General features: G+C 35.6%; 5 protein-coding genes across 5 annotated transcripts; all 5 read right to left on the bottom strand.

Moving 5' to 3' along the window:
- Positions 1-292: 292 nt before the first annotated feature.
- On the bottom strand, positions 293-523 carry RO3G_06566 (uncharacterized protein; the record flags this gene model as incomplete). The annotated part of the gene is made up of 1 exon (XM_067661156.1): positions 293-523. One exon carries the CDS (start codon positions 521-523, stop codon positions 293-295), a length of 231 nt encoding a protein of 76 aa, XP_067517257.1.
- Positions 524-1,277: 754 nt separating this feature from the next.
- Positions 1,278-1,439, bottom strand: RO3G_06565 (uncharacterized protein; the record flags this gene model as incomplete). The annotated part of the gene is made up of 1 exon (XM_067661155.1): positions 1,278-1,439. The coding sequence occupies one exon, from the start codon at positions 1,437-1,439 to the stop codon at positions 1,278-1,280; it is 162 nt and encodes a 53-aa protein (XP_067517256.1).
- Positions 1,440-2,146: 707 nt separating this feature from the next.
- RO3G_06564 (uncharacterized protein) lies at positions 2,147-2,358 on the bottom strand (the record flags this gene model as incomplete). The annotated part of the gene is made up of 2 exons (XM_067661154.1): positions 2,147-2,277; positions 2,328-2,358. The coding sequence occupies 2 exons, from the start codon at positions 2,356-2,358 to the stop codon at positions 2,147-2,149; spliced, it is 162 nt and encodes a 53-aa protein (XP_067517255.1).
- Positions 2,359-4,411: 2,053 nt separating this feature from the next.
- Positions 4,412-8,390, bottom strand: RO3G_06563 (uncharacterized protein; the record flags this gene model as incomplete). Its single annotated transcript, XM_067661153.1, has 3 exons — positions 4,412-5,276; positions 5,337-6,727; positions 6,798-8,390. 3 exons carry the CDS (start codon positions 8,388-8,390, stop codon positions 4,412-4,414), a joined length of 3,849 nt encoding a protein of 1,282 aa, XP_067517254.1.
- A 607-nt stretch (positions 8,391-8,997) lies between these two features.
- Positions 8,998-11,386, bottom strand: RO3G_06562 (uncharacterized protein; the record flags this gene model as incomplete). The annotated part of the gene is made up of 8 exons (XM_067661152.1): positions 8,998-9,714; positions 9,869-10,171; positions 10,229-10,310; positions 10,361-10,401; positions 10,449-10,823; positions 10,887-11,043; positions 11,093-11,132; positions 11,191-11,386. 8 exons carry the CDS (start codon positions 11,384-11,386, stop codon positions 8,998-9,000), a joined length of 1,911 nt encoding a protein of 636 aa, XP_067517253.1.
- Positions 11,387-12,637: the final 1,251 nt, after the last annotated feature.

Genomic DNA, 12,637 nt, shown 5'->3' with positions numbered 1-12,637 from the left:
ACAACTACCTGCTTTGCTCTTTTGACACCGGCTTTAATTAAATAATCTGGCTGCTGACAATCACCCTAAAGATGTTGCAGGTAAGAAAAATCATTCATAAGAGCAAAAAAGTATAGAAAGACCTACCAACATGAAAAAAACTTTGGGAAATCTGCATAGCGGCTCAAAGGCTTTGTCGGTTGGCAAAGATGTACATAAAAATACAATGTCTTGCAATTCATTTGCCTTCAATTGAGGGGATCTTGAGTTGAAGGATAAGTATTATAAACCTTCCATTTTTGCTTCTTCTACATTACCTTAGATTAAATATAAACTTGAAGATATTAGAAACCTTGTGATGCATACAGACTACAATATGGCCAGATAGATGCTCTGCAGATTCAATAGTCAGTTCACGCAGCGTAGCAGGAGTATCTAACAAATAACACATAGGTGAAGCTTCAGAGCTCCCATCAGAAGAATCCAACTGGGCTAATTGTCCCAAGTGGTTTGCAAGTCTTTTGTCACCTGTCAAAAATGTCATTCTAGGGATTGGTAGTCTTGAAAGCTGAAAACATTGGCGAGGATTAGCTGCTGTCCGGTTTGATTCTACTGAGCTTATATGATGAATACTGTGGGTGTTTCGCTGTAAGGCTGGTGATTCAGAACTTGAGGAGTAAGAGTTATTCAACACGTCTGTTTCATTAGTTGTTTCTATTACTATTGAGGTTGATTGATCATTGTGTGTTGTAGAAGTTTTCAATTCATTTTTTACAGGTCCTGATGAGGAAAATCCTTTAAGTACACCTGATGCATTGTTACGCTCCACTGTAAATTTAGCTTTCATTCTATTGATTTTTTCTCGAACAAAGCTTATATTCTAATAGGGGAGGGGAAAAAAGGGTTAATAGTGGTTTAGCGATAGCGTGATAAGGGAGTTTTTACCAAGTTACTAACATCATTCACTTCTCTAGGGCTTTCGCACATATAGACACACAAATCATTGGCTTTGATAATATAGTTATTTTCAGGATTTAAAAGCATTTTTCTGTAATCTGAGCATTCTAAGTAACTTTTTACACCAAACAAAATAACTTGACACTCAGTATACACTATCTAAAGCAAATGTTAGTCGTTTATTGCTTGCTTTCTTCGACTTTAGTGCTTACCCATGCTGCTTCTTTAAAAGGTAAACCTATTAATGCCAATGGAGGTTTATCCATGTATATTTCATTACATGATCCATCATCTAAAAAGAAATTAAGCTTTAATACAGGTTTTTTAATTAGCAAATCATTTTAGCATCTACCATATTGTGCTTGCCATGATTCATCATAATGATCCATTGGTTGTCTTTGGTGCAATAAATTAGTCAACATGGTAGAAGCACCACGACAGCGACAATTCAAAGCCAACAAATATTGCTTAAACTCTCTCACGCAGATGATCTCCTTAGCCATTTTTTGATAGATGGCTGTAGATGGCGAAAGATTGTAAGTATATATGTCAACATTGTGAACTACTGTATGGCAATAAAGAGACCACAATCTAACGGTGTTGCGCTCGTCTTCTTTCTGAGGATCTAAAGCATTTTGATCTATCGGAATAACAATAATAATCAAAAAAGAAATCAGCAACGCAGTTTTCATAATTACACTTTGTAAAAACCTGAGAGAGTAAAAATAGCAGAAGCGGAACGCGCTTGCTGCAATAAAAAATCAATACTTTCTAACATATTTAAAATATTCATAATTACCACACGCTTTAATGTTTGCTCATCCTTTAGAATAAATTTGTAAATATTGCAGACATCAGAACATAGTTTTCATTTAATACTAACCAAAACAGAACCATGTATGAACTGTATACGATGTCCCCACATAGAATTCCTCTCTAAGAACTTTAATTCTTCATTATGTCTATTAATATCTAGAAATACAACGTTTAGATGAGGCTTTGTATTTTCCTTTTGGTTTGAAATTTTGGTCAATATATTATAACGAAGATAAGTTTGATTTTACAGCGTTTAAAAATCCATCCAATATTTCTGTCACTTGTTCTGGATGAAATGAACCAATTAACAATATAAACGGCTTTGATGAATCAGACACATATCCTCCCCAGTCTATTATGGCACTAGTGTGAGTGATCCGGAAACTATAAGAGACTACTTCTCTTTACCGTTTCTTTTGCGCAACGTGTTTAAGACGTCTGCAATCAGACTAGGCAAAACCGCCAAAGACGTTACAATCAATACCATCATAATCACTCTGCTGCCCTCAGTCCGTGGTGTTATATCTATTATTAAATTGTTATATACCTAATCCTTGGTGTCATGTTTGTTTTACCTCCGTAACCTACAGTAGACAAAGTAACCATGACAATATAGAGAGAGTCTAAAATTGAATAGTTCGTATCTCCAAATGTCACTTCACAGTACTGAAACGCTGATAAACCGTTGTAAAGCAATACAACAAGTGTGCCTACCAAATGCACTAGTTTAGACTTTAGAGCATCAATAGGTTTGTCTAAAAAAAAAGACCAAAAAGAGATGCATTGAGTTTATTATTGGGTATAAAAGCTAATATTTAAGATATTACCTGCCATTAAAAGATTCGTTTTTATTTTTAGAACGCTTTTGATTCTCAACAAAAGGACCCAGCTCCTCAAAAAGTAAGGAACTAGTGAAATGCATGAGAATAACCCTTGATTAATAGCGTTACATGATGTGCTTATTACCGTAAAGAAATCGACCGTTATCCAAAAAAACAGACATCAAGAAAGGACATGTAGTTAGTGTTTCAATGAAGGATCGAAAGCTAAATAGGACATTCACTATTTTCCCAGTCAAAACAATACCTAGAATACCACATATCATGCCGTCAGTATTCTTCTTTCTCGAGATATATGCAAAAATTTACGCATTAAAAACGAAGCAAAATTCCATATGCTTAATATGACGCATAAAAACCTTGACAAATTTTTCTAAGCAAATCTATTTCAATCTGCCTTTGAACAACACTTTAACTTACCATAATTCATACGATCGCCACTTGTACAACCAAAAAGGCTTTGCGCTTATGTCCGCCTCTTGCTTCATTTCAACCAAATAAGAAAGACATAACAAGATATCCACTAATAAATCTGTATAGACCTATTTTGTCATTGTTTAAGTCGTTCTGCTTACTGAATAACACTATTAACTTACAAATAGGATTATGCTCTTATTTCCAAAAAGGATCTGTTTTGCTTTTGAAATGCGGCTATCATATTTTAATTTTTTCTTTATTTTTTCACTTTTCGTAAGTGGCTGGTTTCCATTTCTAAAAAAGATTTGTTATCTTGTTGTTTAATTCTTTTTTTTTTATACCTTTCATTAAAGCGTGCTTGTCGATACTTTTCTCGGATAGTACTTAGATTCACTTTTTGCTTTCTCAAAGATCGATTTTCAACAGACTTGATGGAGGATGAAACGTATTCTCTTACTTCTGCAGCGCTAGTAATTAACTGTTTAAACAAGTTGAAAAAAATTATTATAATTGTAGTACTTTTGGTCCAGTTCTGGTAAAATAAGGTCATCTGATGGCATCTGTATTACGTCTTCTGTATTATCTTCTTCCTCAGACTGTGTTCTACTTCTAACAATATGAGAGAGTTTACTCACAAGTTTAGGTCGATTTGATTTATGATGCTTTTGAAGTCGTTTTTTTTTCCTTCTTGCCAAGTTGATTGAAGTGAATTCTTCACTACTCCAGCCATGATCAGAACAAGCTTCTTCATTTTGCTGATTTAAAGAAGCAATCGATAATCGTGAAGATCCTGAGACATGAGTTGAACCATAAGCTGAATGGGAGTTACTCGACAATAAGCAGTTTTCCACGTCTTCCCTTATTCCTTTCGTTTGCTTGCTTGTCATTCAAGTACTTGATAAAAAATGAAGAGGAGAGAAAAGGACAAAAAAGGTAACTATGACACTTAATTCAGATCACACAACGGAGAACCAAATTAACCCCCGCTCATGTCTTGCATAAAAAAATTACACATTTACATATCAATCTCTTTAACTCTTATCATTTTGCTTGAAAAAGAAGAAGAAAAAAGAATACAATTAAAAAAGACGCTCCATAGGTTACTCATGTAAAAGGCCAAGTTCTCTTGAGGGATCTTTTTTTTTTTTTTTTCGGAATAGTAACTAATTATCCCGAGATAAGTCAAAGTGCGAAGGAAAGGAAGACAAACAATTAATAAATTGAAAAAAAAGTGGTATTATTAAATGCTTAATTAAATGAGCTTTTTGCTCTTCTACAAGTTTTATTTATACTTTTAAGGTTAAAAAAAAATCCAAGCACCAAGTGATGGTGCTTAGTATATACGTTATCATAAAAACACTCTGTCTTACTAACAGGGTCTAATGAATATTAATATCACATTATTATAAAACAGTCAGGGATTGCTCTTTAACAAGCCCTGCGTAAACTCTATCCAAAGACAGCAGCTCCCAATGTGTACCTTGCTCCACCACCTTTCCATCTTTGACAACACATATGAGATCAGCATTTTGGATAGTTGATAATCGATGTGCAATAGTAATTGTAGTTCTGCCTCCTTGGTCGAGGATGTTATCGATAGCTGCTTGTACTGCTTTTTCGGAATCACTGTCTAGAGCAGACGTGGCTTCATCCAATAATAGAACCTTCGGTTTACGGATCAATGCACGGGCAATAGCAATTCTTTGCTTTTGTCCACCAGAAAGCTGCGAACCTTTATCTCCAACACGAGTACCATATCCATCAGGAAGACTAACAACAAAGTCATGAATGTTGGCAGCTTTACAGGCTTCTTCAATGTCATCTTGGCTGACATGATCACCTTCAATAATACCAAATCGAATATTTTCACCAACTGACATATCAAACAACGAGGGCTCTTGGCTTACAAGTGCCATATGGCTTCGAAGATTATGTAAAGAGTAGGACTTGGTGTCTAGGTCGTCAAGCGAGACCTTTCCATCTGAAGGATCATACCAGCGTTGAAGCATCCCAATCGTTGTTGATTTACCGCAGCCTGATGGGCCAACAAGAGCAATAGTTTGATTTGCTTTACATTTTAAATTAAATTCGCCATCAAAGATAGGGTTTTCAGGACGAGCAGGGTAACGGAACTTGATGTTTTCGAATCCAATGTCACCTTTCACACTGCCAACCTTGGGCTCAATACCTTCTAAATCAGAATCAATCTTGGGCTGTCGTTCAATCACTTCAAATGACGCAATAGCAGAATATTTGGCTTTTGCAAAACTATAAAAAAAAAAGTAAATGTTAATAATCTGTGCACTCCTTTTTTTTATTTTCGCATACGTTGCAGCAAAGGTAGAGCTACGTCCAGCACTTTCAGCGGCTGTCATGATGATCGTCATACTGGTAAACATTTTTTCAAAGTCAATCATTCCACTCATGATTAGTCGAACGCCAGCATAAAAAGCAACACAACTTGTATAGATATTAATGCCTTTGTTGAGCGAATATGCAATAGAAGATAAATAAGCTTTTCTCATGGCCAATCGATGTGGTCTTTCGGTAGCATGAAAATATCGTTCTTCAAAGTGGGATTGCTTATTCAAGGAGGTAACTGTTCGCACTTCACGGATAGCTTCACCAGCCACTTTTCCGCTGTGAGCATTTGCTTTTTTGGTAGTATCTTCAAATCCCTTTTGGACCATTCGCTCGTAAGACGTGGTGATAGTAATAATGGGTGCAAAACAGAAGACGATCAGAGTCAATGCCCAGCTGTATACCATGGCAGTGATTAATGCAAATGCAATCGTGGCAAACATGGCAGTAACATCACCCCATACTCTGGTCACCATTTCGTTCACATTTCTGGCATCAACAGCTAATGTAGAAATCAAAGAGCCAGTATTATGGTCTTCTTCATCGAAAAATCCAATTTCTTGACGCAGGTAGGAGGCAAAAATCTTGGCTCTTAATCGTTTTGTGTAATTTTCACCAGCAATTTCAAAAAGCAAATTTTGACCTCCGTAGCCAATAAAAGCAGCAATACCAATGATAACAAAGAGAAAAGCATAAAGATTGGTACCTTTTAGAGGCTCTGAGCTAATAGAATTGCCAGGTACGGTAATGATAATAATAATTTTGGAAAAGAACAATGCATACACAGGAAAGATACAACCAGCAATAATGGATGCAATAACACCAAAGAAAATCAACCACCATTCTTGTCGCATATCAAAAAGTACTTTCCATACAGGAGCTCTTTGTTTCTTCATCTTTTCTTTTTCTTCCTTTTCTCTCTTGATCTTAAGATCATAAGCATCCAGACTGTCCTTATCAGAACTTTCATAAAAAACGTACTTTTCATCTCTGGATGACACCATCTTCAAAGCATTGTTTCTTTCGCTTTCATGAGTGAGGGTTTTTTGAAGCAATTCTTTTTCTTGTTCAAGAAGGGAATCAGTGCCATCTCCTACCGTTTCATCTTCTTTTTCCTCAGTCAGAATAGTATCAATTGCTTGTTTCTGTACGAGATCAGCATATACACCATTCATTTTGACCAGTTCTGCATGCGTTCCTTGTTCAACAATGTTACCGTGGTCCATAACGACTATAAGATCTGCATTACGTACGGTAGAGAGACGGTGAGCGATGATAACAGTAGTCCGGTTAGCAGCAACCTTGTCCAATGCCTGTTGTACAAGACGCTCAGATTGAGTATCCAGAGCAGACGTAGCCTAGTTAACAAAAAAGGAATAAAGGTTTAGTTAATAACGACTAGTGTCGAACTCTTTTTCTTTTCTTTACCTCGTCCAATAGGAGAATCTTGGGATTTTTCAAAATAGCACGAGCAATCGCAATACGCTGCTTTTGGCCACCTGATAACATGCCTCCATGATCACCGACTATAGTATCGTATCCATGAGGCAATTGTGAGATAAACAGATGACAGTTGGCCTCTTTACAGGCCGCAATGATTTTCTCATCCGAAACGTCTTTCAAAGTTCCCATCAAGAGATTCTGTCGAATGCTCATATTGAACAAAACAGGCTCTTGGCTGACAATACCGATTTGCTGACGAAGCCATTTGACATTCAGAGTTTTTAAATCATGTCCATCGAGAGTGATTTGACCAGAAAGGGGATCATAGAATCTTTGGATGAGATGAACACTTGTGGATTTTCCAGAACCTGAAGGACCAACAAAAGCGACCGTCATACCAGGCTTAATGGTTAATGACAAATCCTCCAAGATGGTCAAATCAGGTCGAGTGGGATACTTGAACATCACATTCTTGAATTCAAGAGCGCCTTGAACAGAGGTGGGTATGACGCCTTGTTCAGAATCTGGATCAATATCGGGTACGCGATCAATGATTTCATAAATCTTATAGGCTGCACCACAGGCGCCAGAGACAGCTGACAAGTTGGTTGGTAGCCGAATGAAAGCCATACAGCCCATCATCATAGACAGAAAGACAACCAAAACTGTAGAGCCCGACAGTTTGCCTTCGGTCACAAGCTTTGTTCCATACCAAAGAATCAAGGCATAACAACAAAAGAGAAAGAACATGAAAAAGGCAAAACCTGCACCTATAGTGATGCCTCTCTTAATACCCATCTTTCTTGCTTTATCTAATTCTACTTCATAACGTGCTGACATCCTTTTCTGAAGCGAGAAAGAGTAGATGGTTCTGATGGCATTAAAGGTTTGCTCTGCTACCGAGCCAGCATCGGCATAAGAATCTTGAGAAAGTTTGATGTATTTTCGCATAAAGTGACTCATAGCAATCACAGTTATGGTTAAAACAGGAAGCATCGCCAAGATGAGAATAGCCAATTGCCAACCCTCGATGAATGCAACAATGACACCAGCCATGAATTGAGCAGACAAGGTAACGATCAAACCAAATTTTTCTGAAATGCCATCCTGAATCAATTGTGTGTCGGTAGCCAACCGGGTATTGAGGGAACCATCTGCAGCCTTGTCGAACCAGCCAATATCTTGACGTAGAACGGCATGAAGATAAAGTGATCTAATCCTTCGTGTTTGTCCTTCGCCTGTCATGATCCATAAACAGTTTGATATATAAGCAGACACTAGTACCGCAGTACCTAAATAAGCCATGATATGAATCACAGGAGCAGTAACATCAAGCAATTGATCGACATCTGACAAGGTAGCTGTGAGTTTACTAATAAATCTTCCGTAAATTAATATAGAACAAGGCTGAATAGACCCTGCAGCAATTGAACATAGAGTGGCTAGGAGGATCATCATACGCTCACTCGTTGTTGAGAATCGAAATAGCTGTAGAATGGAGATGGCATGTTGCTTTGATTTTTTTGTTGATTTCAATTGATCTTCATATCCATTAGGTACATTCTTCTTTTTAATCATATTTTTTACGTAAATACTTTATTTACAGAAATAAGAAAATCAAAATAAAAAAAAAACCAAAAAAATCGTAGGTCCTTTTATATAAACATTTATCGTTACACACGTCATAATAGCCTCCGTCGAAAAAATTAAAAAAAATAGGTGCATATCAAGTACAACAAGTCGTTATTAACACAATTGTTCATCATTAGTAAGTCTATTTTAAGCAAATAAATGTTTTTCTTTATATACTTTATGAAATTGAAAGTAACCTTAGAATTGAAAGAAATAACATGTCGGCACAACATTTTTCAGTGGAAAAACGAATCTCCTCGTTTGTGTGTAACATGTTTATCGTTTTTTTATTGTCCGACAAAAGTTATTGGACAATGCGGTGTGAATGTACAGATGAATGGGTGAGATTGAGATTTACTATTTTAGTAATTTCTTGAATGAGTTTTGCTTATTCTATTTTCTGCTATAAAAAAATGAAATTGATTTGTCGTCTCTCCCCCTCTAATTAATTCATTTGAAAAGTTCTAGTTGTATAGCTTGATATACATCCTGTTTATTAGAGAATGATTATATAAATTAATTCCCTGCATTTCGTTTTATTAAAATGCCTCTTTCACGTTTTCCACTTTGTGAATATATTTGAAAGTACATTTTTGTTTGATTCAGAATGTGGTTTTTGGATATAGTCATCTTTATCATAAACACCAGAATCCATTCTCCATACTTTAATTGATCCGTGTAAATCAGCTGAAACAATAATTTGGCTGTCGGGATAATTAAAAAGTTCTTTTTCCTCTAAAAGCGCATCTTCAAGTGCAAACTGAGGATTTTGTTGACTTTTGCTTTGATGTGTTCTATCGATGCTTGCTCTATTGAATATCGAACGCTGTTGATAATCCCTTTCTGTATCTTCTTCTTTCTCAGTCGTTTCTCTGTATACATAAACAGGTGTGTTGTCAAATATAATATCTCCTCCTGCCTTTGCTAATAACTGCTTGGTCTTTGTTGGTGCAAATACAGTGGTGGTAATTATATGTTCATGTGCATGAAAACTTTCATCAAGGCTCCGTAGTTTATCAATCACTCTTTTTTCACCTTTCTTTATCAGCCCTGAAAATCCTCTTAGTGGATCATCATCATCGTCATCATGATCTTTTTCATGTATGATTCGCATCATTTGATACTTTGTGTTGTGTAGAATGACAGATTTGAGATGATTATCATACATACTTTGATATGGAAAATAGGTGACTTGATCTGTACACCACAAATACAAACGTCCATCTTCTGATCCACAAACTATATAACGTCCATCGTCACTAATTAAAAGCTTTGTTAATTCTTTGTATAGAAAAAAAAAACCAAGTTTATAACCTGAATGTAGCCCTTATTTGCATTGTAGTATTTTTTAATCCTTTGTATTTATATACAAAACTTTTATCCTTCATATTAATCATCCACACTTTAGAATCGTTTGTTGTTACCAATATCCTATCTTCACCTGGAGGTAAATTTGGCATAGGCTCAATCCCTGTCACTTTCTTTCCATGCTTCCGTCGGCGGTCCTTGACTACAATATGAGTATGAAACCTAAGGTCTTGAGTCTCGAAAAAGAATACATTTCCGGTATCTGCGCCTGCGCATGCTGTTTTTCCATCCATAGTAAAACCTACAGCGGTAATCATGTTGTCCTCTGGTACCTCATTCCAAAAGGCGACCTTTTTTTCAGTGATACTCCATATCCTAAGTCTGCTATCCATTGAACCTGAGAGAAAATATCTGTCGTCCTTGAGAAAAGAGTAAGCTAGGTCAATAGCCTCTCCTTCTTTTAAGACAAGTTATACCTTTGGATGAAATCGTACACTCGTTACGATATCTACATGATTGAAAACACATAAACAAATCTCTTGTGATATATGCCAAAGTCTAAAAAATAAACTGAACATTGGAATCTTTATAGTAATTTTAGAATTTACCTAACAGTTTTATCCATTGATCCTGATATAAGAAAGTTATTCTAAAATTGCAATATTAATTTTGTTTTCCATTCACATTATCTATTACCTTCGACCAACTCAAATCCAGTATATCAGCTGTATGTCCTTTATATATCCTTACTGGAGCATCATGAAACACTTTGATGGATGGATCATGAGGAGTTATATCTTGTATATTCATATTATCGCTTCTATCCAGATCTCTCAAGACTTTCCAAATTGTTATCACACAGTTTTGACCTCCAGCAGCCATGTATTTACCATCCTTACTGAATTTCGATACCCACACAGCACCTATGGGTTGTTTGGCACGTTCAGAGTCCTCATCATTTGTACTGATTGATATACCAGAGGAAGCGTATACTTCAGTTGTATCTACTGCCAATGTTTGTGCCAATATAATTCGATGAAATCTTTTATTTGTATTAAGTTTTGTTTTTGTCTAGGAAAGGCACAGATTTTAGCTTCTTTTTACACCTGATGCTATCAACCAAACACCTCTTACCTTCACATAAGGCTTTTTATGTAGCGGAACACAATTGTTGTGGGGATGAAACTGGTTGTGGATTCCTACTAGTCGGATAGATCTGTCTGGATCGATATTCAATGTTTGTGACATTATATCCAGATCCCACCTGTCATTTAGTCGACTAAGGCGGTTACTATAGCGTCTCCATCAGCTAAAAGTCTTTATATAAATTATAATCATACCTTGCATCACTCTCTATTTTGCGTTCAACAATAGTACGGTCTTGATTTACAGGAGATTTGAGTACATAAAAATTTGTTGTCAATTCAATTTAGATTACCTTGAAAGTGTGATGATGCGTTGTTGTTATTATTTGTAAATTCTGATGCTGAGTTGCTTCTTTTTACTTGTGTTGGGTTTGATCGATTGTTTTTAGGAAAACGAATGTTGGCTATAATGGAACGATTAGAAATGATTTCGAGATTGCGCAATGCAACAACAAAGCCATACTTGCCTTCCTTTTTAACTATATTCATGTATGTGTGTCTACTCGGTTTCTATAACTTTGGTATAAAAATAATAATAATCACGTCAAAAGAAGAAGAAAGAAAGAAAAGAGGATCATAATGCGGGGCAATGTCATTTTTGTGACACATTCAGTATGAAACTTCTCGGTTTGGTCTTATTTATAGCCAATCATCTGATGCTATTCGAGTTCATTGTTTTTTATTTTTTTTTATAAAAACATTTATGGACAAATGCATTTAAAAGTGACTTTATATCTTGTATCTGTCCAATTGATCGACTATTGACTCAAATAGTTAAATAGGCAGATCGGAAGCTGGTCCGGTAAATGTTACACAACGTCTTTGGGATTTTTAAGCAAATTCATGTACTGTGAGCGCAGTACCAAATTGCACTGATTGAAAATATTGCGGATATTGAATTCTCAACATGTGGACAATGAATGTCAATTTGCATTTTGATTTTTTCCCCAATTTACGTTTATAATGTTCTCGATTAACGTTGGACTTTCTTAATTTGTGTTATTGCTAATAATGTACCTTATTTAAACACTTACAAAAATGTCAATAGAATACTGTATAAAGCTTCTAATGGTACTATAAGGAATACTATTACGTAATTCAGTAATTTTAGAATGCAAGTCTTCTTTATCACTGAATTGAGAGCGGCTAACATTTCGTTCAACAGAAGGCTAAAATTGTTTTATAGGATTCAAAAGAAATAAACATTGTTGCTTTAAAATTTACTGTTCAATTCTCTGGATAACCATTTGCTCTGTAACATCGCAAGGTTTAAACAAAGAAAGTTTTGTCTTGCCTTGATAAGATATGTACACTATAAGTGGCAAATGGCTCTCTATATTTTATCTTTAGTCTAATCCTGTCTTTGTAGATACTTGCTTTTCCTCAATAATCATAAATAGAATCAAGACTATCATTAATCAATTCTTTTAGACATAATTCAGTTCAAAAATGAGTCTAGCTTTTGAAAATTTTACTTGGCTTGGCTTTTAAGAGAAGCATTCCTTAGATTGATGTACTATCCTTTCTTTTGTTCATAACTGTATGTTACAGTGTAAACTACTCATGGAAATCACAGGGATTTGCTTCAAGGCGTATTCAGGATAACAGGAAAATAAGCAATGTATTAGAAAAAGTAAATCTTTTATTAAGCAGCTAATTTCATTTTTTGCTCCACTTCTCCAGCTAAATCTTATTTCATCATTTTCTTTAGGCATAATATCATTGTTATCAGTTGTAGGG

Source organism: Rhizopus delemar, genomic scaffold (genome assembly GCF_000149305.1).
Source record: "Rhizopus delemar RA 99-880 supercont3.4 genomic scaffold, whole genome shotgun sequence".
NCBI classification, from domain to species: Eukaryota; Fungi; Mucoromycota; class Mucoromycetes; order Mucorales; family Rhizopodaceae; genus Rhizopus; species Rhizopus delemar.
Note: the sequence above shows the minus strand (reverse complement) of the source record. Positions and strands in the feature narration are given on the sequence as shown.